This window comes from Salmo trutta, chromosome 14, assembly GCF_901001165.1.
Source record: "Salmo trutta chromosome 14, fSalTru1.1, whole genome shotgun sequence".
Lineage (NCBI taxonomy): Eukaryota > Metazoa > Chordata > Actinopteri > Salmoniformes > Salmonidae > Salmo > Salmo trutta.
The window spans coordinates 72,843,167-72,869,861 of record NC_042970.1 but is presented as its reverse complement, the minus strand read 5'-3'; the positions used below and the strand labels follow the sequence as shown (position 1 = coordinate 72,869,861).

Below are 26,695 nucleotides of genomic sequence, written 5' to 3'. Positions count from 1 at the left end.
AAGAAAAGAGAGGGACAGAATGGCCAGTATTACTCCACAAGGGTGAATTCATTACAGGCATATAGTTGTGTAATAATTACATAACTAAGTCTATATTGATTTCAAATTAGGAAGAAAGACAGACTAGGAATTGAAGGCAAGTGATGCTGCATGCACATGAAGATCAGGCATGCTAAATGAACTCCCATCGAATTTAGAACAAACTGCAAAATGGGTACAGATCTCTGTGTGAAAATGAGGGGGAATGAGGCACTTGGGTGGTGGATAGCAGTTTTATATATATATATATATATATATATATATATAGTTCAAATACTGGGCACAGCGGGGACTCATGATGTAACCTCAGCGGGGATGTTAGTCCAAATCTATCTCACTAAGTTCAGAGCAATGCGAAGGGACATTTGGTGACCTGCAAAAGAGCTGTCTCTCAGATTTCTCCAGTGCTTCACGAAACCAAGGCATTGAGGCGTGTGGGTTCCACTTGAGTTTAATAAAGGCAAAACACTGGTCCTCTGTGATTGGTCAGCTAGTCTAGGCCATTAGATGGGCAATGCAGTGCTATAAAAGATATGTTTCAAATGCGCTCAGTTCGCTCAGTAGCCAATAAAAACTTCGTATTGCACTGAATTGGTACTGGTCCATCCCTTTAAGCTAGACTCAATGTCAGCACCCTGCGGAAATATTATTAGCATAATAATACAAATCCCCATCAAAATCTGTCTGTTTAAGATAGAGATATCTGTTTTTTTAGCTTGGGCTGCGTCTCAATCCACAGCAACCATCAATGGTGGTTTTCAGCGTCTACGGTGGAAGGTGACCAAGCTACAGCGATGTTTGTCAGACCATGAGACATCCTGAAGATCGGTCTACTCATGAAAACTTCTGTAATGTCTGAACTAATACGACCATTCTATGGTAAGATGAGACTCTTACGAACAGGATGGTTTTCTCCGTTTTACTCTATGACCGCATCACGGGACTCGTCTGACGTTGGTACCGCTAATCTGCCAACTTCTGTCTGTAGCGTCCGAACAGTTTGGGCTACACACTAAGATGGAAAGGTGAGACAAACACAAATGCTACCGTTCAAAAGTTTGGGGACACTTAGAAATGTCCTTGTTTTTGAAAGAAGAAGAATTATTTGATCAAACATTGAATTTGGCCTTACTGCTATTAGCCCGTAGAAATACATTGAATAACAGATTAATACATGAAAACAAAACTAAAAGAAGTTTGTTTTAAAGTGTATGTCCTATATCTGAGAAATATAACAATGATCAGGAAGTTATTCTTAGTTTGTTACCCATATTTAACAAATGCTTTTGGCACTGAACTACTTCTATGTATACTTCCATTCATGTATTCAACTGGTATGGGCTACCTTCAGAGTCTTGTGAAGCTTTTGGGCTATATATATACTCACACACATGCACTACCGTTAAAAAAAACTTTCTTCTGAAACTCGTCAGTTTATTCTTGTTCTGAGAAATGAAGGCAATTCCATGCGAGAAATTGCCAAGAAACTGAAGATCTCATACAACGCTGTGTACTACTCCCTTCACAGAACAGCGCAAACTGGCCCTAAACAGAATAGAAAGAGGAGTGGGAGGCCCCGGTGCACAACTGAGCAAGAGGACAAGTACATTAGAGAGTCTAGTTTGAGAAACAGATGCATCACAAGTCCTCAACTTGCAGCTTCATTAAATAGTACCCTCAAAACACCAGTCTCAACGTCAACAGTGAAGAGGCGGCTCCGGGATTCTGGCCTTCTAGGCAGAGTTCCTCTGTCCAGTGTCTGTGTTCTTTTGCCGATCTTAATCTTTTATTTTTATTGGTCAGTCTGAGATATGTTTTTTTCTTTGCAACTCTGCCTTGAAGCCTAGCATCCCGGAGTCGCCCCTTCACTGACGTTGAGACTGGTGTTTTGTGGGTATGAGATCTTCAGTTTCTTGGCAATTTCTCTCATGGAATAACCTTCATTTCTCAGAACAAGAATAAACTGACGAGTTTCAGAAGAAAGTTTTTTGTTTCTGGCCATTTTGAGCCTGTAATCGAACCCAGAAATGCTGGTGCTCCAGATACTCAACTAGTCTAAAGAAGGCCAGTTTTATTGCTTCTTTAATCAGAACAACAGTTTTCAGCTATGCTAACATAATTGTTTTTTTTTCTAATGATCAATTAGCCTTTTAAAATGATAAACTTGGATTAGCTAACAGAACGTGCCATTGGAACACAGGAGTGATGGTTGCTGATAATGGGCCTCTGTACGCCTATGTAGATATTCCATTAAAAATCAGCCGTTTCCAGCTACAATAGTCATTTACAACATTAACAATGTCTACACTGTATTTCTGATCAATTTGATGTTATTATAATGAACAAAAAATGTGCTTTTCTTTCAAAAACAAGGACATTTCTAAGTGTCCCCAAACTTTTGAACAGTAGTGTACATGTTAGTTGTTTTGCTCTAGGACGCCCAAAAGCTTCACAAGACTCTGAAGGTAGCCCATACCAGTTGAATACATGAATGGAAGCATATATGGAAGTAGTTCAGTGCCAAAAGCATTTGTTAAATATGGGTAACAAACTAAGAATAACTTCCTGATCATTGTTATATTTCTCAGATATAGGACATACACTTTAAAACAAACTTCTTTTAGATTTGTTTCCATGTATTCATCTGTTATTCAATGTATTTCTGTTTGATCAAATAATTTTTTCAATATATTTTTCTGATACCTAAAGGGGTCCTAAAATTCCAAATCAAATAGCTAAATGATTCATGGTATGACCATGTTAAAACAATTCCATATGTTAGCTTAGTAGAAGCCCCACCCCCTCTCCCCCTTAGACTCTGAAGGAAGTTGATGCTTGAAATGTAATTTCGGAGAATTACATTTTCTCTGAAAGCTTTTATACGGTACTTACAATATTGTCTTTTGATGATCTGGTTCTATTTCACCCTTGCGTGTGATCTGTATGAGTCATTCTACTACCAAAGATATGCATATTTAAGAATGTTTAATCACTCTATGATACATTCATGAAAATACAGTCTATTTACATTTATAGAAGTCAGTCATGCCAACTTGAAGTTGGTAGGATGCTGAACTTTACTTTGGCCATCATATTTCCATGGTTACTAAATCACCTCTCACCATGGCAACTGTCGCCTGAGCAACAGAGTGTATCTATGCAACTAGGACGCTCAGCGGAAAAAGGATTTGGGCAGAAATAACTCCCTGCAACATTTTCTTGCCAAACATGCTGTTATTAATATCCTGAGGGTGACATATCATTTGAAAGATTTTTTGGGGTTAATATTCTCTGAGAATAGTATTATAGGTAAACTTTTCAAAACTACAATTTCTGAGAGTGCAATTAATCATACGCAACTTTTGGTACAGCTAATTTGAGCTTGAATTAAAACTATTCCACACAGTGATAAACTGGCCCTGTTACAGGATCCAGAGCAGTCAGTGTTCACTTCACCTATTTAAGCATACAGTACATCTATAAATACACAGCCGTTATAGTCTACAGTCTACGTTGAGCATGCAGCGTGAATGACGAGTGAGAGTATATGATCCACTAAGAGATTGTGGGAAGAGTCTGTCTTTGTCAATGTGTGTGTGTATGTGTTCTCCTGTATGCGTATGTGTGCCTGTGTGTGCTACCTGGCCTTCCAGTAAGATCCTGATGACACTGCTGGCCCCCTCTGCTGGCTTCTCTGGACACTGCTGTCCCCCAGTGGACAAGAGATATCATTTACTGTATATCTATGGAAACAGCTCTCTTTTCAGCATAGCACAGCTGATATTATATTCTATACACACACACAAAGGGCCCCTAGACAGGTTACATATGTGAGGCTAGATGCTGTAAATACTCCTTTTCATTTCCTCAGGTAGGTAGTGACATAGATACTCTACTAGCCGACCTGCCCTGCAACATTAAGGACCCACCTGGCATTTCAAAAAAGATACCATGTTAAAAAAACGTACCATGTAAATTTTTTCACGATACAATTTAAACTGGTTTGTTTTTCATTGGTTAACCGTGTATTTGAATACAGTTTAATGTCAACTCAAGATTCAACATGTATTTCTTGTTCCCCAGAAGATGGCCACTCTATGGTCCAGTCTATATCTGTCCAACCATGCAGTGCCTGTTCTAGTAAACAGTGTTTTACAGGTGACCGCTCGCGCTTGTCTGCAACCCTCAGAGCAGCCATCTGTAAAACAGGCCCACCACATGACATCTGTCCAGTGGAGCCAGTTGCACATTTCACTCTCTAAAGCTGATGACATCTGATACACACCTTTGGAGCCAGTGGGCCATGTTGGCTCCAATGAGAGTCAATTGATGTTTAACATGACAAAAGACAGAGCCACAATGGCAGTTATACCCACGCCAGTTTCACCCAGACTTGGATGAGTTCTGAGAGTATGAAGTGTATGACCTGTGCTGGTTACTTTGCAGATAAAAATGAACGTGGAGTTAACAGTCATAAGGTATTTAAAAATTCTAGAAATACCTTTGAAGTGTTTTTAATATCATAATACCAGCATGGCAAAGACAGATTATGCTTTTAAGTCTTTGTGTTTCTTTCATTAACAAAATGGCTGTGAGTTACTGTGTTATGGTTATAGTATTTTGGGTCAAACTATTTTTGTACAGAGCTGTAAAGATATAGCCTAGCATGAGCGGTGGTTTTTGTTTCACTCAGTCGCTGTCTTAAGTAATTGTTGCTTCACCTCAAGGAACCCAGAGGATGTTGTTTGGCCACAACCAAGAGATGAAGTTACCTACTACCTGAAGCATTTCATTGAATTACATTACAGTGTAAAGACCGCTACAGGTCAATGCATGCAAATTACTGATATGGCCCATATTCTGCTTCAGAATGCAATTCTAAAGATGTAAGATCTTAATTTGATCAGTTAGTAATTTCCACTTTGAAATTTCAGACTAGATTTGCCTTAAGGAAAAATGTATCAACCACTACAAAATTGTCCATTAATTATAATCCACACAATAGTTCACATTTCCTGTTGCTGCAGGATTATTTTCCTGCTGTAGTAAACTGACTCAAATTAAGTTCCTACGTCTGTATAGTGTTGCTCTTGACATACTGCATTACTATGTGCTATCTATACTGTATATGGTTTGATTGGTTATCCCACCTCTAATCAGAATGTACCACCTATGTGTAGGTGGATTTTGTAACAGCGCATCATTGCACTGGGCTGTACCATCAGGGTAAAATAGGGGTGTTCACCTGATCTGAGGATCCATCATGCCGCTCTGTGCTGACGACTTTTACTGCCCCCAGTTCCAACCCAACACCTTTGACCCCTCCCGCTGTGGTTCGTGCCTGCGCCCGGGACACATGCACCTGAACACTACCTCACAGGTGAGCCAGGCAGGAGGGGCTAGTGTTGAGGGAAATGGACGATGGACGGCTAATGACTGTTAAGGGTTATTGGGTTTGGAAAAGGTCTGGATTATTACCTTTGCTGTACAGTAAATTGTGGTACACGTTTGAAACACTTCCAAAATCGTTCATTTTATCTTCCCAAGTGGCAGTATGAGGAGTAACCAGTTCTGAATGAAACAAAGGCGCATATTAAACAACATAATGATGCAATGAACACAAATCAAGCCACCAAGCGGGGTAATTATAATATAAGCTATACTGTAGGTGTGATGAGGACTGACGAACACACAGGTTGGTGTTTGATTATATTATTATTCTATCATTAATTAATGAAAAACTCATTTGCATCCCTTGGGGGAAAGATAGTAATCTAATCCGCTCACATAACACATTACACACACACACACACACAAAAACACACACACACACACAACACACACACAAGCACACACACAAGCACACACAAGCACACACACACACACACACACACACAATCACACACAAGCACACACAAGCACACAAGCACACACACACCACACACACCACACACACAAGCACACACAAGCACAAACACACACACACACACACACACACACACACACACACACACACACACACAACACCAGCCCACTCAACTGAACTCTAAGAATGGACCTGTACCAGAAATACACTTCTACTAATCTTCACTGTCATTGAAGTAATCTAATATGCTCAAACAACACATGCACACAAGCACCCACACTCACAACACCAGCTCTATGGATGAACCTGGACCAGAAATACACTTCTACTAATCTTTATTTTCAGTTGAATAATCCTTTCATTTCAAAATAACAGAATATTGCACAACGCAACACGGAGATCAAAGGTCAAGAGAGAAGAAAGGCTTTTGTGTGTTGTAGTGAGGGCAAGAAATGAAAGAGGGATCAAGAAAGGTTGAGAGGAGGATGGGTGGATTCTGGTTGTGGAAGAGCAGCAGACCAATGAAATAATGATGAGCAAGGCCAGGGAGAGGTTGTGTTACCGTCGTCCTTGCCGGCCTAATGTATTAGCTCAGGTAGATAAGGTGAAGAGAGGAGAGGTAGATGGGGGAGGAGAGAGGGGGGGAGAGAGAGAGGGAGGAGAGAAGTTGTTGTTGCCACTTGAAGCCTGGCTTAACAGCAGATTTGTAAATGGACGTCCAAGGAAGCTCTGCAAGCAGGTGTAGTAAGAAGTTAGCATTTTGTTTTAGCTGTGATGAGTTATTCGGAAAGTTAGCTTCTTTCCATTTATTCCACAGGCAGCCATTTTGTCTGAAGTTTGTTTACTTTACTTGTTGGTGCTTTATCACATGCTTGTTGAATTGACCTTGAGAGTGGTTGCAACTCATTCATTTAATTAATCTTTAAGCATTGTAATGTCATTGGTCCCACTAGGTAATGACTGTCTTGCCATAGAGATACCTGTACACTGCAGCATGTTTGAATTTGTTTGATTTGTCTCCAACTGTATTTTCCCGTTACTATGCAACTTTCTGTAAACACAACAGAATTACATACTTTGTGTTCCAAGCCTTAAAAGTGACTTTTACACATCTCAAATGGTTTGCTGAATTGACAAAGCCATTGACCAGTTTGACGTTCTCTGAATTATTAACGATTGGACGAAATGTGTCCCTTTCCACGAATCAGGACAACCATGACTTCCTGTCGGAGGTAACCAGCTACAGTGATGTCACAAGGAGTGTCTGGACCTATCAGGAGAGCCTAACTCCGAGCCCTGACTGGGAACTCAATATCTGTGACTCTGACACGGTAAACATGTGAGTGTGAGTGTCATTGGCAGTTGACTTTAGTAACACTACATTAAGGTATACTTAAAGTGATTTATAAAACTTTAATAAACAGTTAGAAAACATTGTATTTGAATGAAATTCTACAATCAGGTAGTGATTTCTCTTAAACTAGTTCTACAGTACATTGTACCAAACTCATAGAGTGTGTACCCCTACCAATGTCCCTCATGCCCTCCCTCTATATCTCCACCCAGCAGTCAGGAGGACCAGTGGGACTTCCTGCCAGACCCAGGGAGGAGTGGCTCTAGCAGCCCAGCAGGGTGCTGTGTGACGGGGCCAGAGATGACCCGGGTGGACCCCTCTCCCCACAGACCACCACACAGCTCACTGATGGAGGAGAAGAGAGGCCGGGAGAGGTTCAGGCGACCCTCAGGTCAGACCAGCTCACAGTATTACAGACAGACATTTTGTCTGGGACTACTGCTACAATTTTCATCCAATTCAATTTTAATTCTTATTGTCATTTTTCAGTTAAACATTTAAATGTGAATTTGCTTTCCATTTGAGTGGGGCTCAATCATGCCATGTCCCTACTCCTCACTTCTAGGATCAAGAGGAGAAAGCGGTTACTTCTCTCCGGACAGGAAAGCCTTATTTGATGGTGGTCCCCAGGCTCAGGTGGAGGGTGTATCCAAACGGCCTTACCGGCACTATGAGAGGGGCCATCCGCTCCCCAACAACCACAGCCCAGAACCCAAAGCCTCCATCCCCTACCGGAACGTGAATCTCGGAATTCCCTCCCAGAGGAGAAGCGATGAAACGTTCCAGCAGGAGACCTGGAGGAGCGAGTCGCCGCAGAGGTACACCTATCATTCCAACTTCAGACGTGGTGGCACTGATTCTCAAGATCAGTCTCCTAGCCCTCGCTCCCCATGCCCAAACCGGTATAAACTTGTTGAATCTCGATCTGCGTCCTCCCAACGTAGAAGCTCCCACTCCAAAAGTCACGCTCCTTCTCACGCTCCGTGTCACTCATCTCGCTCCTCGTCTTGCCATCCGTCAGGACGGTCCAGTCCCTCTCTCAGACGAGGGTCTGTCGTGTCTCGCCACCCCTCCCCGTCTCGAAACACGGCCTCCTACAAACACACTGACTCCTCCCACGTAAGAAATGGTAAAACAGAGCATTACGCCAATGGCCGTGATCAAGATTCAAGGGAGTCAAGAGAGTCAAGAGAGTCAAGAGAGTCAAGGGAGCCAAGAGGGCCAAGAGAGCCAAGAGAATCAAGAGAGTCAAGAGACTCAAGAGAGTCAAGAGAGTCAAGGAAGTCAAGAGACTCAAGAGAGTCAAGAGAGTCAAGAGGGCCAAGAGAGTCAAGAGAGTCAAGAGAGTCAAGAGACTCAAGAGAGTCAAGAGAGTCAAGGGAGTCAAGAGACTCAAGAGAGTCAAGAGAGTCAAGAGGGCCAAGAGAGTCAAGGGAGCCAAGAGAGCCAAGAGAGCCAAGAGAGTCAAAAGAGTCAAGAGACTCAAGAGAGTCAAGAGAGTCAAGGGAGTCAAGGGAGCTAAGGGAGTCAAGGGAGTCAAGGGAGTCAAGGGAGCCAAGAGAGTCAAGAGAGTCAAGAGAGCCAAGAGGGTCAAGAGACTCAAGAGACTCAAGAGAGTCAAGAGCGTCAAGGGAGCCAAGACAGTCAAGGGAGCCAAGACAGTCAAGAGAGTCAAGAGAGCCAGGAGAGTCAAGAGACTCAAGAGACTCAAGAGAGTCAAGAGGATCAAGAGAGCCAAGAGAGCCAAGAGAGCCAAGAGAGTCAAGGGAGTCAAGACGTCCCTCCCACAACTCAAACAGTCACAGTTTGGACTCTGAAAAACTGTACAAAAATCTTGACTCCATCTCTCGACGTGACTCTCCAGCCTTGCAGCCAAACTCCTACGAAGGGTCTCGAAGCCCCCAGCCCAGAACAGATAAAAACCCTTCTCCAACCACTCGCAGTCGTGATAGTTGGGAATCCTCTCCCCCTATAAGTGGCTATGGTACACACAGCCATTCACCCCAAAGAGAAACCAAGCATAGCGACACCAGACCTGACACAGCACAGAGCTACTCAAGGAGACCAGAGAGGGTCGCTAGAGAGGAACGGACAGAGATGCACCCCCTTAAAACCAACCCCAGCCTCCCTCCAGGCTCCTGGCGTGGCTCCTCCCACTCCCTTCTAAGCCCTGCCCTCTCTTGTAGCTCCTCCCCACCTCAACTAGGCATCGACTCCCAGCTGCTTGCCAATTCGTTGAAACCCCACGCTGCGACCATGGAAATGAATGACAGGCCAATCAGTGACAGGAGCAAGAGTACTATAAGGCGGGGCCTGGAGTACCTGTTGACCCGAGAGGAGCCCAAGAGAACCGCCTCAGTGGACTCCCAGGGGATGACCATAGATGACTACGTCATTCTGGCCGACATCCCCAGACTGGACCTGGGGTCAGAGGGAGAGGGGGCGGAAGTGGTACTGGGCCCGAGGAGGAGGACCCAGAGCCCCAGCCCACGTAGAGACCAGAGGTACAGGACACCCAGGTGAGTGGGGAGACTGGAGAGGCGACAGGAGGGACATTATAGAGAGAGAGGGAGGAGGGAGGGCAGAGAAAGCATGATGAATTGCTATGCATATTGTAAGGACCTACTGCATGTACAGCATATTGTAAGGGCCTACTGGATGTACAGCATATTGTAAGGGACTACTACATGTACAGCATATTGTAAGGGCCTACTACATGTATATCATATTGTAAGGGCCTACTACATGTACATCATATTGTAAGGGCCTACTACATGTAGAGTATATTGTAAGGGCCTACTGCATGTACAATATATTGTAAGGGCCTACTACATGTACATCCTATTGTAAGGGCCTACTACATGTACAGTTTATTGTAAGGGCCTACTACATGTACAGCATATTGTAAGGGCTACTACATGTACATCATATTGTAAGGGCCTATTACATGTACATCATATTGTAAGGGCCTATTACATGTACATCATATTGTAAGGGCCTACTACATGTACAGCGTATTGTAAGGGCCTACTACATGTACATCGTATTGTAAGGGCCCACTACATGTACAGTATATTGTAAGGGCCTACTACATGTACAGTATATTGTAAGGGCCTACTACATGTACATCATATTGTAAGGGCCTATGACATGTACATCATATTGTAAGGGCCTATTACATGTACATCATATTGTAAGGGCCTACTACATGTACAGCGTATTGTAAGGGCCTACTACATGTACATCGTATTGTAAGGGCCCACTACATGTACAGTATATTGTAAGGGCCTACTACATGTACAGTATATTGTAAGGGCCTACTACATTTACATCATATTGTAAGGGCCCACTACATGTACAGTATATTGTAAGGGCCTACTACATGTACAGTATATTGTAAGGGCCTACTGGATGTACAGCATATTGTAAGGGACTACTACATGTACAGCATATTGTAAGGGCCTACTACATGTATATCATATTGTAAGGGCCTACTACATGTACATCATATTGTAAGGGCCTACTACATGTAGAGTATATTGTAAGGGCCTACTGCATGTACAATATATTGTAAGGGCCTACTACATGTACATCCTATTGTAAGGGCCTACTACATGTACAGTTTATTGTAAGGGCCTACTACATGTACAGCATATTGTAAGGGCTACTACATGTACATCATATTGTAAGGGCCTATTACATGTACATCATATTGTAAGGGCCTATTACATGTACATCATATTGTAAGGGCCTACTACATGTACAGCGTATTGTAAGGGCCTACTACATGTACATCGTATTGTAAGGGCCCACTACATGTACAGTATATTGTAAGGGCCTACTACATGTACAGTATATTGTAAGGGCCTACTACATGTACATCATATTGTAAGGGCCTATGACATGTACATCATATTGTAAGGGCCTATTACATGTACATCATATTGTAAGGGCCTACTACATGTACAGCGTATTGTAAGGGCCTACTACATGTACATCGTATTGTAAGGGCCCACTACATGTACAGTATATTGTAAGGGCCTACTACATGTACAGTATATTGTAAGGGCCTACTACATTTACATCATATTGTAAGGGCCCACTACATGTACAGTATATTGTAAGGGCCTACTACATGTACAGTATATTGTAAGGGCCTACTACATGTACAGTATATTGTAAGGGCCTACTACATGTACATCATATTGTAAGGGCCTACTACATGTAGAGTATATTGTAAGGGCCTACTACATGTAGAGTATATTGTAAGGGCCTACTACATGTACAGCATATTGTAAGGGCCTACTACATGTACATCATATTGTAAGGGCCTACTACATGTACAGTATATTGTAAGGGCCTACTACATGTACATCATATTGTAAGGGCCTACTACATGTACATCATATTGTAAGGGCCTACTACATGTACAGTATATTGTAAGGGCCTACTACATGTACAGCATATTGTAAGAGCCTACTACATGTACATCATATTGTAAGGGCCTACTACATGTACATCATATTGTAAGGGACTACTACATATACAGCATATTGTAAGGGCCTACTACATGTATATCATATTGTAAGGGCCTACTACATGTACAGCATATTGTAAGGGCCTACTACATATACAGCATATTGTAAGGGCCTACTACATGTACAGCATATTGTAAGGGCCTACTACATGTACATCATATTGTAAGGGCCTACTACATATACAGTATATTGTAAGGGCCTACTGGATGTACAGTGTATTGTAAGGGACTACTACATGTACATCATATTGTAAGGGCCTACTACATGTACATCATATTGTAAGGGCCTACTACATATACAGTGTATTGTAAGGTCCTACTGGATGTTCAGTATATTGGGTCAGGATTTTCTCTCATTGTCTCGCTCTTGGTCTCTATTTCTAAAGCTTTTCTTCTATTTTAGGTATGTAGAGGAATCTGATTTCTGCAGTACGAGGGTTGAGTCTGATGAGAGAGGGAGAGGCAGAGAGAGGGGGAGAGACAGGAGGGAGAAAGAGAAGGAGAAATATTACGACTCAGAGGACGGACGACTGTCCCGAACCCAGTCCACAACTGAGCTTCAGCCACAGGTGATACGCTTGATACCTTTGAGTACTTTAAAAACAGGTCTGCCATCAAGTCACTCATACTGTACGTACCATCATATAACCATTATTCATATAATCCATTTGTTACAGAGGTCAGACAATCAAACTAGAAAGGGCCTCAGATCTTCTAAACCACGGCAGAGAGTTCTACCTGAAAATACTCAAACACAGTCTGACCAAAAGGGCTGGATGTCAAAACTGGATGAATATGGGGAGGTAACACTGCAAAAGACACACCTCACCATGTGTTAGAACAAACTGGCACAAATAAAGGAAAGCATCATTCAAAACAATAGCAGTGTTTTGAATATTTTGAAGTGTCACTGGTTTGACTGAGTCTGTTTGGCTTGTGTTTCTAACAGTGGAGGAGACACTGGTTTGTGATGAGGGATGCTGCACTGAGTTTCTACATGGACTCTGAGGCTGAGGAGGTAACGCCATTTCCTATATCTGCAATATCAGTTCGCCAATTATATACCCATAGAAGTATTTTTGAGTCTGTATCACGCCAGTTCCTCCATGTCTGTTGTAGTCAGATGACCTGGATGGAGAGATAGACCTGACGTCCTGTATGAACGTCCAAGACTTTGACGTGGAGAAGAACTATGGATTCCAGATACACGTGTGTTCTTCCTGTTTTTTCTCTCATTGAACATCTACTACCAATACCAATACTACTACTACTACTACTACTATTTCTGCTACTACTGCTACTAATACTATTTCTGCTACTACTGCTACTAATAATACTACTACTACTACTGCTGCTACTACTACTACTACTACTACTACTGCTGCTACTACTACAGATGCCGTATCCTAATTTGAGGCAGTTTTCTACAGCAGGACAATAGTCCTGCAGCAAAAGGAAATGTGAATTATTGTGTGGATTATAATTATTTTACATTTTTTGTAGGGGTTGATACAAGTCTGACATTTTAAAGTGGACATTACAAACTTTAGAAGCCTTTTGAAACCTTGAATACATTACAAGTTTGCGTTTCCTGATGTGCAGGAAAATTCTCAGCAACAAAAGAGTGATCAAATGAAGATCCGATATCTGTACTACTACTACTACTACTACTACTACTACTACTACTACTACTACTACTACTACTACTACCACTAATACTACTACTACTACTGCTGCTACTGCTACTACTACTGGCTACTACTACTACTACTACTACCACTAATACTAATACTACTGCTGCTACTACTACAGGCTACTACTACTACTACTACTACCACTAATACTACTACTACTATCACTAATACTACTACTACTGCTGCTACTACTACTGCCACTGGCTATTACTACTACTACTACTATTACTACCACTAATATTAATACAGGCTATTACTGCTGCTACTACTACTAGTAATACTACTACTACTACTACTGGCTACTACTACTACTACTACTGGCTACTACTACTACCACTAATACTAATACTACTGCTGCTACTACTACAGGCTACTACTAATACTACTACTACCACTAATACTACTACTACTGCTGCTACTGCTACTATTACTACTACTACTACTGGCTACTACTACTACCACTACTACTACTACTATCACTAATACTACTACTACTGCTGCTACTACTACTGCCACTGGCTATTACTACTACTACTACTACTATTACTACCACTAATATTAATACAGGCTATTACTGCTGCTACTACTCCTAGTAATACTACTACTACTACTACTGGCTACTACTACTACTACTACTGGCTACTACTACTACTACCACTAATACTACTACTACTACTGCTGCTACTGTTACTACTACTACTACTGCTACCACTGGCTATTACTACTACTACCACTAATACTACTACTACTACTACTGCTGCTACTGCTACTACTACTAGTAATACTACTACTACTACTACTACTGCTGCTACTACTACTACTACTGCTACTGCTACTACTACTACTACTACTACTACTACTACTACTACAACTACTACTACTACTACTACTACTGCTGCTGCTACTACTACTACTACTACTACTACTACTACTACAGTCTTGGGCTGCATCTGAAATGGCATCCTAGTCCATCCATAAATAATGCACTACTTTTGACCAGGGCCCATAAAGTAATGCACTATATATTGTGTAGCGTGTCATTTCGGATGCAGTCTTGGTGTCAATATGCTTTAGTTCCTTCCTGTTTGTAACCCCTCAGATGTGGCTTTTCTCTGTTCTTTATCTCTTGATCTCAATCAGACAAAGAAAGCAGTGTTCACTCTGTCAGCCTCGACCTCCAGGATCAGAAGGAAGTGGGTAAATGTGCTGAGACGGACTATCCAACCCAGACACACTTCAGACATCCCACCGTGAGTGTTTCTATTGACTGTTTCTGAAATGGCACTGTGTCTGAAATGGTACTGTGTCAGAAATAACACTGTGTCTGAAATGGCACCTTATTCCCTATTTACTGCACAACTTTGGATCAAAGTTCCTATTATCCCTGGTCCAAACTAAGTAATGCACATTACAGGGAATAGAATAGGGTACCATTTCAGACGCAGACAAAGTCCTGCACTTAGACTGGTGTGGCCTAAGATCACAACAGAAATGCACATAATTACTTTACGACATAATGAATGGACTTGGAGGCAGCAAGAAGACAATTAGACAAATGTAATAATATACAACAGTAAAAAATGTGACTATATCTGAAACACTTTTCCTATGGTCCCCATTATTATATCACAGACGGTCAGACAGTGAAAGAGAAAACTCTCAGCCTGTGTCATCTCGCCAGCCTCCCTCTGTGCTGACCTGTGAAGACTCCGACCCTCAAACCACTAACTCCACCTCCAACCTTCGTCAAATGGACTCTGTGGCCCCGGATCTAAATGACACCTCCCCCAACATGTCATCAGACAGTCAGAGAGAGGCAGGAGAGGGCTGGGACAGAGAGCAATCCAAGCGATTGGAGGAGAGGAACAGATGGTTTGAGGGGGGGATCCCCTTCAGAGAGATGGGCAGCAGATGGGACTCTTTGGATCGGAAGAAAGCCAGCGTACCTGTACCTGTCACTCACACCATGGACGTCAACAATAAGTGGGTGGAGTTCGAGAGTCTAACATTCAGGGAGATGAGCGTGCTGTCTCTGATTGGTGCACAGACTAATCAGACCAATCAGACGATTCCTAATCAGACGATTCAGACAACCAGTGCAACGGCCCTACAGAGGGAGGTAGTGTGAGAATTATTTTCCACTCAAAATCCTAAATGTAAAACAGTTATTTGTTCATTTGAGTGTTTAACATTTAATAATCATAACGTTTAGAACTGTCTTGTAAAGGTATTATAGAAACAGAGAGGATGTTTTAAATATACATAATGAATAATTTAGGGAATCTTTCCTCACCCTTCTCACATGTCCTTCTTTCTCTCTCTCTTTATGTCTCACACTTCCACTTTCTTCTCCCCTCTTTCCCACTATTTTCTCTCTCCATCTCTCTCAACCCTTTTCCCTTTCCTCTTCCCGCTCTCTCTTTCTTTCTATCTCTCCCTTATCTTCCTCCCCTCTCTATCCCCCTCTTGACCCCTCTCCTCTCCCTCTCTCTCAGGCGCTATCACTCAGGCAGCAGGTGGAGTGTCTGCGTAAGGAGCGTGTGGAGATGGGGATGGAGGTGGACAGTCTGTGTGGCCCCTGCGCCCCCTGCGGCCAGCGTCTGGAGGCCATGGAGGCGGCCCACCGCAGGGCCCTGATGGAGCTCCAGGAGAGCCACGCCAGGGAGGTCCGAGAGCTACAGAGACAGAGACTGCTGCAGGAGGAGAGCCAGGCCACGGCACAAGGTGGGAAGGAGAGACCTGTTGGGAGTTGTGTGTAATATCATGTAGAGTGTTGTGTGAATAATTACACTTTTTCTAGGGATGATGTCACAAAGCAACTTTTGTTGTGGAACAGATGACCTACCCTCCTATGTCCTGTCCTTCCCCTCTTCACTTCAATGTTTTCTTTTTTCCTTGTCATGTTATGCCACTTCTGTGCTCTATAGCAGTTGAGGCCCTGAAGGAGGCTCACAGGGAGGAGCTGGAGAGGGAGGTGGAGAAAGCCAGAAGGATGACTGAAGGGGGTAGCCATATGGATACTACGTACAGAGGACAGACGTGAGATCCATTCTCTTAACCAGACATCAAAGTGAAAGGCACCAAAAGAATGTGGAAGAGAAGGTTTTCTCTAATGGGATAACTATCCACCCTGTGCTTGTGTATCAGTGTGGTTGTGCATTCATGCATCTGTGCGGGCATGCCCACATGCATGTGTGTTAAACATGTGTTCTTGGTTCTCTACAGGCCCCAGGCTGATGCCCTCCAGAGTGAGTTGGACGTTCTGTCAGAGAGATATTCCCAGAAGTGCCTGGAGCCGAACCGGGCCGAGCAGAGCGGAGGAGACAGAGAAACAGAGCTGAGCTGGAAGGACAGAGAGATGGAACAGCTCCGCAGAGAGAACCAGGTCAGAGGTCAAAGAGCAGAGAGAAGAAGGAGAGAGAGAGAGAGAGTGAGCAGAGAAAGAGCAGAGAGAGAGAGAAAGAGAGCAGAGAGAGAGAAGGAGAGAGAGGGAGAAAGAAAGAGCAGAGAAAGAAAGAAGAAGGAGAGAGAGCAGAGAGAAAGAGCAGAAAGAAAGAGAGCAGAGAGACAGATAGAAAGAAAGAGTGAGAGTGAGCAGAGTCTGTCATGAGAGACTAATTAACAACAAATAAATGATCTAATTCATTCTCTAATTAACAATTTAAGCAATGTACCATACTGTCACACAGTGCAATAGTAATAAGTATTTTTATTTCTTCTTCATGTTTGTCTCAGGAAATGCAGGCTCGTCTGACTGAGATCAGCCACATGCGCCACTTCATCACAGGTCAGAGGTCAGGAAACGTCTTCCCTGGCAACTGTGAGCGCAGTCCCTCAGAATTGGAAGTAAGAATAAAGTTTGACATTCTGATTAGTTGTATTGGAAGCAGAACCGGATTCAAGTACATGTTGTATTTGACCATTTGTTATTTAAATGCCTTCTTCTGTGTATTTGACTATTTTCAAATTCACAGCCTAAAACAAGTATTTCTATTTGAGTATTTGAATGGTTATTTGTAAAAACCAAATAATCGACCAAATTGTATTTTAAAGTATTTTCAAATACATATTTCAAATACCTAGGTTAAATGCATTATGCATTGGAGTGTATTTTAGTATTTTCAAACACTTTCCAAGTGTATTTCCAAACACATTTCAATATTCAACTGCATGTTTTTTCAAATAAATATGATCTGAATACTTGTTTTGAAGTGTATTGAAAAGTAATGGTAATTCCTGAATTATTATTTAAGTCTGATTGGAAGCAAGGCTTACATCAGAGTTGCTCTATTGATTGGTGTGTAGATTTGTGTGCCATTGGTGATTGGTCACATTGTAATGTTGTCCTCCAGATGCTGCCATCTATTGGCTGGACCAGATTCATTCTGAATCGTGAAAAACTCACCTCAATGACATGCTGCTGGGGTCCTAAAAATAACCATGTAGAACAACTAGTACTGGTCATCAGTGACATCAATGCACTATTCATTCATTGACACGATACTGGTGAAAGAATTGTGGAATAATCTTCATATTGATGAGTATTGCATCACTAAAATGACCAAAAATACTAAACTGATGTATCCGTGTTGCCCTCCAGATGCTGCTACGAGCAAAGGAGATTGAGGCAGAGTACCTACAAAAAGAGATTGGCTGTCTAAGGAATGAAGTGCAGTCTCTAACTAAGGTACTACTGGTATATTCTGTATCCACATTATCAACCCTTACAAAATTCTGATAGCACACCATAAACACAAATACTAATCTTTAGTCAAATTTCCCTCATCATCTTGTCCTAAGGTACTTGCATATGCCGTTTCTACTGTTCCACTCCAGACCAACCATTCAACCACCATATGAGTTTACATACACACACAACAGAATATGGATAAGAAATGTCACTCTACTGGTCTCCTCTGTGTTGGTCTATGACCCCCTCTAGGAGAAGCAGAGTTTGTGTGACCGCTACAAGGAGGTGTACGTGGAGCTGATTGGGATAAAGGGTCGCAGTGAGCTGGAGATCAGGGACCTCAGACTGGCTAATGCAGCGCTGCATGAAGGGAGAAGAGACACCTGAGACTGGCCAACGCAGTGCTGCAGGAAGGGGGAAGACACCTCAGACTGGCTAACGCAGCGCTGCAGGAGGGGAGGGGAGACACCTGAGACTGGCCAACGCAGCGCTATAGGAAGGGGGAAGAGACACCCAAGACTGGCGAACGCAGCACTGCAGGAAGAGAGTTGATGGATGGATAGTTGGATGCCTGCTGTGAAGAGCCAAGAAGCCATACAATAGCACAATGTTTGTTCTTCGTTATGGCTGGCTGTGGTTAGCCTGGAATTCTCCAAACTGATATGCTCAGTTTCAACATATAGCAAAGTGAAACCGTGGTGAAAGAGAGCACATAAATCTGGATTCCAGGCTAGGCTGTGGTTGGAGTTATAAGACTAAAGAATGCATGTTTTATAGAATGACAGGGACAACCACGAGATAACACCAAAGAACATACCCCAACAAATGTGTTTATTTTATTTTTTTTACACACGTAGACTCTGAGTAAATAATAAGACATGCAAGAGTGAAGTCTGACTGTGCTGTGACCTCACAATGATATCAAATACTATGTAGTAATCTATGGCAAGGAGGTGAAAGTGGGACTAAAAGGGAGGAGAGAGAAAGAAAAAGGCAATGGAGAGGTGGATCATGATGAGGGCAATCTTCTCCTGTAGGGGGGCATCTCTCTCTCCTTCCTCATATTGGCATGCCATCATTATTGCAAAGCACCCTGGAAAGAAATGAAAATGCAAGCAATGTCAATGGTCATTCATTCTCACAGTTGTATTATTTCTCTTCATTCTCTTTTAGATAATCATTGGTACCATTTCAACATGACTGTTTGGATTAGGTACATACCATTATGTAAATAAGATGTTGCCGCATGCACTCTAAACTACTGTTAGGGACAATAGTATATTAAATAGATGTTTTATTTTAGGGTAGCCTGTGTGTCACCCTGGGACTAGTAATGATATTAGCCTTTTATACATCAATAGCTGTATCAATACAGCTCTTCTCATCACTGACCAAGGTTCAGTCGTCATCGTCATCATCCTCGGGGACGAAGATGTCATGCTCCTCAAGTAGAGCCGCAAAGTTTTTGCTGATCAGAGTTCCCACGTACAGGAAGGGAATAACTACAGCGGTCATGCGGATAAGGCCGAAGGATATCTGGGTGATGGGGCGAAAGAAAGAAATTCAGAATATCTACAATCTGAAAAAAGGTTACTACATTAACTAAAATCGCTAATATCATACAGAAACATGACCACATCAAGCAACATACACAGTATATGGTTCAAAGCCTCAGATAAGATAACATGGGATTTTTCAGAATGCATAAATCCTAAACAATTTCAGTGATTCACATAATAAATGCAGATGCTCAGGGTGCCATACTCATAATACAATAAATTATTGATCTGAAATGTTTAATTTCCCACAAACAGGCTAATTCAAATGATATGGACTTTGACCAAAAAATGGACACACCAATACTCTATGGTATTTATTATTGTGTTAATATGTTACACTGGTTTATTCTGTGTAAGCCAATACTTTATTACATAAAACATTTACATTTTAGCTTTATAGTATAATTTTTCGACGCAAAGTGGCTAAAATAATGACAAATTACTTCCGTATCAAACATACACAAGTTCATTGGCTCCCACAGTTCTCTCTCCAAATTCCTTAAAATGTGATTGGCAAAGACTGCTGTCAATCTGCTCCAAGAGTCAGGAACCTCCCACATTATGTGTAGGGTTACCTAGCCTGCTTACTAACCGACTTGACCATGCATGAAAACTCACTTTATCCGGCTTTGGTTGAACACCGCCATTTGCTGTTGATACCGCATTTCGACATTGGTTCAGTGTCGTTGTGTTAGACGGTTTCAAGACGATGTTACGGCTTACTACCCCCGTATTCCTCGATACGAGGTTCCGTGAGAGCCACAGGACAGCTGTCGCCATTTTCCAGTTTGGGGTGGGCGGGACAGCAATGTTTATGGATGGGTTCAGGGCGTATGTCTATCCGTGGTGTTGGCCGAATGCCAAATGCATTTTATGACGACAGCAAAGGTCAAACAACAAGACATGAATAAATACATGTAATGCACAATGTATGAACAGTCGTATATAGAATAGATAATTCCAGACTTTTTGTATTATGTGCTTCTCTTTGCCCATAGAATCCAGTTTAGGCCTATGTGGATTTATATGCCATCGATGCTAAAATTTAATTGCGCTTGTACTCAGTTGTACTTGCGCTACTTGCGCTAGCATTGACTAACATTTATTATAGCGCTTTTTTCAACAACAAAAAATAAATAAATAGAAACGCGTACGATATCTGACGACAGAGCGATCAAAATGACGTTATATGCCATTCAGCCAACCAGCGCGCGAGGACTGCATCATTTTGTGCCGTTCAGCCAACCAGCATTTCCTTCGAGGCAGAGCGCGCTCGGAAAGAGGAGGAAGTCGAAAAATAAAGGACACCGAATTAATAAATACGTTAGAATATGTCTATGATATTTACGGTCTAACAAGGGACTGTGGTTGGTCTCACAACTACCTAAAAACCTTTGGGTTTATCTCAATAATCCGATTTTGAAATTACACTACCCGCCACTCAGCATACTGTCCCCTCGCCATACTTCGAGTTGAGAGACGAACGGGGACGAGAAACATTTCGGAATAGGCTTAGCTACCTAATATTTACATTGTAAATTGGTATTACAAACTTGATAATTATAACGTTAAGGTGGTGAAAGGTCTCAAGAAAAGGTTTTAGCGAGCTAGTTTGTTTCAAACTATTCGTCACGAGAACTTGAGGTTCTCTCTGAGAAAAGTTGTTCGACGTCCACGAGCCGTCAGAGGCCTGTGGTCGAGGCTGCATGCAGCAGACACCATCGGCGTGTAGTGTCGGTGACATAAACAAGAAACATGTCGGCTCAAGCGCAAATGCGAGCGATGTTGGATCAGTTGATGGGCACAAGTAGAGATGGTGAGTAAACGACAAGCTACATTGTTTCAGTGTCGCTCGATGTTTCAGAGGAAATGTTTTTAACTAGTTGTTATCATGCTAGCTGGCGTTAGCTAGCTACCTTAGCCTGGGGACCAATGGCTGAATGCTAACGACGGCTAACTACTTGTTGTGTTCACAGTAAAGTAAACACAAGGAACATTCCGTTTCAGACCTTGTCACATTGTTGATGTTTGCTAGCTGGGATATTGTTGGCCCACGAGATGCTACTGACTGGCTGCAGCTAACGTTGGACAGATAGCTAGTTTATTCTTTAGTAAGCTAACCTAGTTTTGGTTTCAGGAATGAATGATCCACATGGGCATCCGCACCCACCGTAATCACAATTTTGGATAATAGGAAGGTGGTGTCTGGTATGCACACAGCTATTGCTTCTTGCGATTGACATGACATTGCTCAGCTCACTAACTCTCTCCCCTTGTCTGATTTATTTTCGTGTAGGGGACACCATGCGCCAGAGAATCAAATTTACAGATGAGCGGGTCTGCAAGAGTCATTTGCTGGACTCCTGTCCTCACGACATTCTCTCCGGCACTGTGAGTACATGACATATTACTTAGTCCAGGGGATCCCAAACTTTTTTGGCCTGCGACCATATTTTGATATATATATTTGTCAATCATTGGGGCTTAGACAGTCTTACAAATCAGTACTTTTGACAGTATTTCAATCTGAAGAAAGTATGGTTTGAAATATTGGGAAGTTCAGAAGATCATCAGGCAATACTTTTGTATGATCTTCTGTGTAGAAAAAAACATCTTCATTGATTTAGTGCCTGGTCTTGTCCACTCTGTTCTAATGTGTCCTGCCATTGTAGAGGGAAACAGAAGAAACGTACGTGTTCCTGAGAGTCTTATCTTTCAGTGATGGGATCATAATATTTTGTAGCTTAAACTGTTCTAAAGATAGATCCACATTTTGTAGGAAGTAAACAGACACCACTCTGTTTATTACAAGTTTACTGACGTAACCCAGGTTCTATGAACCAAGCACAATTTATTTATTGTATTTCGGAGTTCTCTCGTGACCCCATTTTTAAATCAAGTGACCCCACATGGGGTTGCGACCCCTAGTTTGGTTAACACCGTCTTTGTCACAATGGTTGTGTGCAGTAGTGTTTATAGAACACAATGTCAATTGCACTCCTGAGTACAGGATGTGTAGGTACAGCTTTGAGTGAATAATTTAATGAATGTTTCTTGTCGTCGTATAGAGAATGGACCTGGGAGAGTGTGTGAAGGTCCACGACCTGGCCCTCAGGGCTGACTTCGAGATCGCATCCAAGCAACAGGAGTACTTTTTTGAGCTTGACGTGAGTCACGTTGGACTGTCATGTACCGAGTATACATGTTTACCACACATACACACAAACGTTTCCTCTGCATGCAAACTCCATGTGATCTGTTGATCAATGGATTGTTTCTTTCTCTCCCTCTTTTTCTTTTCTTCTGTTTTGTCTCCATGTGATATCTATTGATGTTTTCTCTCTGATCTGGTGACTTTAAACTCTCTCCTTGCCATCCCGTCACCGCAGGCTGCTGAGCACCTTCAGTCGTTCATCGCTGACTGTGACCGCAGGACTGAGCTAGCAAAAAAGAGACTGGCTGAGACGCAGGATGAGATCAGCGCTGAGGTTGCCGCCAAGGTGACCGACCCCTGTTGTTTGTCTTACTTAGATAGTTCCCCACATGCTCATTAGGTGAATTGACACTGTATAGTTGGAATCCAATTCCATGGTATGTGTTGTTCTGGTTTTTCTAGATTAATGTATCTGATTCATTTCAGAAAATGACATTTCAACCGTGTATAAGAAACTGTAATTAAAATGAGATTCTGTCACTTTGTTGCTCTGGTTGTCACCGTGTCATAATTCTAACCCTTTCTCTCTGGTATCAACAGGCTGAGCGGGTCCACGAGCTGAACGAGGAGATCGGTAAGCTGCTGGCCCGGGCGGAGCAGCTGGGGGGCGAGGGGAATGTGGAAGAGGCACAGGAGGTCCTGGAGAAGGTGGAGAAGACTCGCGCAATGAAGAAGGAGGCAGAGGTCAGTTGGCAGGGGTCAAGGATGATTGTGGTCACAACCAATCATAGGAGCTCGGAATGGTATTGTAAATGGTACTGTAAATAAAAATGAACTTGTAAAAAAAAAAATATATATATATATATATATATATATATATTTGTATATATTTGTATGTATATACAAACCTGTTTCAGCAAGGCCTCTTAGATGTTTAACAGCCAGGTATAAAAGGAATTTCACATGTGCACTCAAAATAAATCCCAAAAGTCAGTCAATATCAGTCATTTGAAAGTGGGTCAGGCATTTGTGTACTATGTCCTAATTAAAGTTAGTCTTCAACACCTCAGCATACGCACTAAGAACTTTGCAGTGTCCTAGTTCTAACGTCAGTCTGGTTTACTGTTGCTTTCTCCCAGGACGTATACAGGAACTCGATGCCGGCGTCCAGCTTCCAGCAGCAGAAGCTCCGGGTGTGCGAGGTGTGCTCCGCCTACCTAGGTCTCCATGACAACGACCGCCGCCTAGCTGACCACTTTGGAGGCAAACTGCATCTGGGATTCATTGAGATCCGGGAGAAGCTGGAAAGGCTACGGGTGAGACACACACCATATATCAGTAGTCAGAACCTAGTAGGATATCACTAGTTATGTAGACGTTTACTTTGCTTTTCAGGAAGTGTAAAACCTGAGCTGTCTGAGCACAGTTGTTGCGATGGATTTGTGTACTTAGTTACATGCTTTGTTTTTTCCTCCTACAGAAAGCCGTTGTGGAGAAGCAAGAAGGAATGCGAATGAGAAGAAGGGAGGAGCGTGAAAAGGAGGAAGAGAGAGCAAAGGAGTGGGAGTTGGAGCGAGAACGAGAGAGGGAAAAGGAGAGGGAGCGCGAAACTGAACGTGTACGGGAGAGGGAGAGAGAAAGAGAGAGGGGGGAGAGAGATCGCCGGAGGTGAGCTAAATCTGACTTGTTCCCATCAGTTCAGACATCAAACAAATGCTTCAAAATGCTCGTTCTCTTGTATTTTAACAATCCACTTTGATGTATTTTTTTCACAGGACAAGATCAAGAAGTGGTGAACGATACAGGGAGGGAGGCAGCTCATCCTCCCATCGCTCGAGACGACACCGCTCCTCTCGTCCCCGGGAGGAGGGAGGAGGAGAGCGGGAAAGGGAACGTAAGCATAGACACAAGGACGGACATCGCTCGCGCTCCCACTCTCACAGGAGCAAGAGGAAGAGGTGAGGCCCGAACAGACAGACAGGAACCCTGATGTGATACTTAGGAAATGGCAGATAGCCCTTATGTCACTAAAATCAAGCACCAACTAGAAGAGAACAGAATGAAATCAGGAGGTACTACTACCTTTTTTATTTTACCAGGTTGCCTGAACAACAAAAAACTTAGATGTTTTCTTTTTCCGTTGCAAAATGTTTTTCTATGTACCTTGTGCCCTAATGAACACGACTCACATAGCCCTTATGTCACTAAAATCAGGCAGCAACTAGATTAAAACAGGGAGGTACAACTACCTTAATTTTGCCAGGTTTTACATTGTCAAATGTTTTGCTATACTGTGCCCTAATGAATATGAACCAGCTCTTTCCAAACAGTTTGTCTGGGTTTAATTTTGTTTGTCTATCATCGGGTGCTTGATCTTTTACCAATTCCTGATCTGTTTCCTTCTACCCAGGTCTTCCAGGGACAGATCCTCACACACCCGAGACAGAGAACCCCGCTCACCGTCTCAGCGCTCTCCATCTGGGCGTTCACCCTCAGGGCGCTCCCCTTCCCAGGAGAGATGGAGGGAGAGCGGAGGAGAGGGACCACCCCGCTCCCGGGAGCAAGACGACAGGCCCGAGCCCGTGACGAGGGAAGACCGGGAGAGGTCCACCTCTCCAGAGATGATGGCCAGGGGGAGAGAAAGAGAGAGATCTCTGTCGCTAGAGAGGGATAGACGTTCCAGCTCAGATGGGGAGAGGGAGTCGGGGGAGATATGATACAGAGGTCATGTTAGAGCAGGGGGGGTTTAGAAAGATGGAGCAACAGTCCATTCTAATGGGCTCTTTACCCCTTCACCTGAGCCATAACCCTTAGATGTTTGCAGATATATAAGATGGAAGCAATATGGTAGAAGCTACACTGCTTATACCTATCCAGACCTTTCAGATCTGCAATCATCAAAGGTTTATGACCTGGTGGGAGGGAGTGAATTGGGACTGGCTGGAAGGGTCCAGGAGGGTGGTGAGTGAGTATGTGTGTTCATTCATGTTGAAGTGCGACATATAAATTGGGCGGAGAGGAAAAATTGGGACAAGGAAATCAGGATGGGAGCATGCAAAGATAGTTGGTGGAGCTTTCGATTGGGATGAATGGGAAAGACCTTGAACGAAAGGAAGGAAGTTGGACTGTGAACAACACTTTATTTCATGTAATAATTGGATATTGGGATGGGGTTAGTAGAGGGAGATGGAAGTTCTACCCATTTAAACATTATTTTATTAATGCTGTTCTGTTTTTTTTTAAATCAACATTATGATTGACAATGTTGATGCTGTTGTCATTTTCTGGGTTCCAACATGGATCCAAAGATCGGTTTCATATGGGGGAGCGCGTATAGTGTGTACAACTTAGATTTATACACAAACAGTGATGAACAACCACATCCTTTGAAAGATAAGCATACTTGAGAGTATCACTTAAGACTCTTCACACTAATATGGGCATGCAGAATTCAATATAGTTGACAACGTACACAAGTATTTTACATACTGTTACTTTATTGGTATCCGGCAGAAAACCATGAATAGATGCATACATTTCAGCAGAAACCCATGGACACACACACACACACACACACAGTCCTTTTGCTGTGAGTCAAGGTGGATGTTTTGGGGGATCTACCTTGGTCTGCCATCTACTACAACGTTAATAAAAGTCCTGCTTCCATTGTGACTCATGTTTCCTGTCCATTCTTAATGTTGGAATCCTTAGTTGAAACAACAAAGCAGACACCCCGCCTGCGTTTTGGTAAAAAGCTGAGGGATGGGCCTGGAGAACTGTAACCTTTCAAATTCATAGTCAG

General features: G+C 42.7%; 2 protein-coding genes and 1 long non-coding RNA gene across 3 annotated transcripts; 2 read left to right on the top strand and 1 right to left on the bottom strand.

Annotated features, from left to right (window-relative positions):
* Positions 1 to 15,217: 15,217 nt before the first annotated feature.
* On the top strand, positions 15,218 to 19,166 carry LOC115147317 (TRIO and F-actin-binding protein-like). Its single transcript, XM_029689501.1, has 7 exons — positions 15,218 to 15,609; positions 15,986 to 16,214; positions 16,421 to 16,529; positions 16,716 to 16,875; positions 17,226 to 17,336; positions 18,091 to 18,177; positions 18,433 to 19,166. Exons 1-7 carry the CDS (start codon positions 15,241 to 15,243, stop codon positions 18,565 to 18,567), a joined length of 1,200 nt encoding a protein of 399 aa, XP_029545361.1. The 5' UTR covers positions 15,218 to 15,240; the 3' UTR covers positions 18,568 to 19,166.
* On the bottom strand, positions 18,997 to 20,556 carry LOC115147319 (uncharacterized). The gene is made up of 3 exons (XR_003866317.1): positions 20,358 to 20,556; positions 19,573 to 19,716; positions 18,997 to 19,273 (listed from the first exon to the last, which is right to left on the bottom strand). It is a non-coding gene; the product is annotated as an uncharacterized LOC115147319 (long non-coding RNA).
* Positions 20,557 to 20,987: 431 nt separating this feature from the next.
* Positions 20,988 to 26,565, top strand: LOC115147316 (putative RNA-binding protein Luc7-like 2). The gene is made up of 9 exons (XM_029689500.1): positions 20,988 to 21,555; positions 22,036 to 22,130; positions 22,808 to 22,906; positions 23,129 to 23,239; positions 23,494 to 23,637; positions 24,033 to 24,209; positions 24,374 to 24,561; positions 24,669 to 24,851; positions 25,304 to 26,565. The coding sequence occupies exons 1-9, from the start codon at positions 21,495 to 21,497 to the stop codon at positions 25,608 to 25,610; spliced, it is 1,365 nt and encodes a 454-aa protein (XP_029545360.1). The 5' UTR covers positions 20,988 to 21,494; the 3' UTR covers positions 25,611 to 26,565.
* The last annotated feature ends 130 nt before the right edge of the window (positions 26,566 to 26,695 follow it).

What these genes read in the sequence shown, in the direction of transcription:
- LOC115147317 (XM_029689501.1), top strand. Translation starts at nt 15,241, where the DNA reads ATGGACTCTGTGGCCCCGGATCTAAATGACACCTCCCCCAACATGTCA. An exon ending in CAACGGCCCTACAGAGGGAG is followed by an intron (nt 15,610 to 15,985) that starts GTAGTGTGAGAA and finishes CCTCTCTCTCAG; the next exon opens with GCGCTATCACTCAGGCAGCA. An exon ending in AAGTGCAGTCTCTAACTAAG is followed by an intron (nt 18,178 to 18,432) that starts GTACTACTGGTA and finishes GACCCCCTCTAG; the next exon opens with GAGAAGCAGAGTTTGTGTGA.
- LOC115147316 (XM_029689500.1), top strand. Translation starts at nt 21,495, where the DNA reads ATGTCGGCTCAAGCGCAAATGCGAGCGATGTTGGATCAGTTGATGGGC. An exon ending in AGTACTTTTTTGAGCTTGAC is followed by an intron (nt 22,907 to 23,128) that starts GTGAGTCACGTT and finishes CCGTCACCGCAG; the next exon opens with GCTGCTGAGCACCTTCAGTC. An exon ending in AGAAGCTGGAAAGGCTACGG is followed by an intron (nt 24,210 to 24,373) that starts GTGAGACACACA and finishes TTCCTCCTACAG; the next exon opens with AAAGCCGTTGTGGAGAAGCA.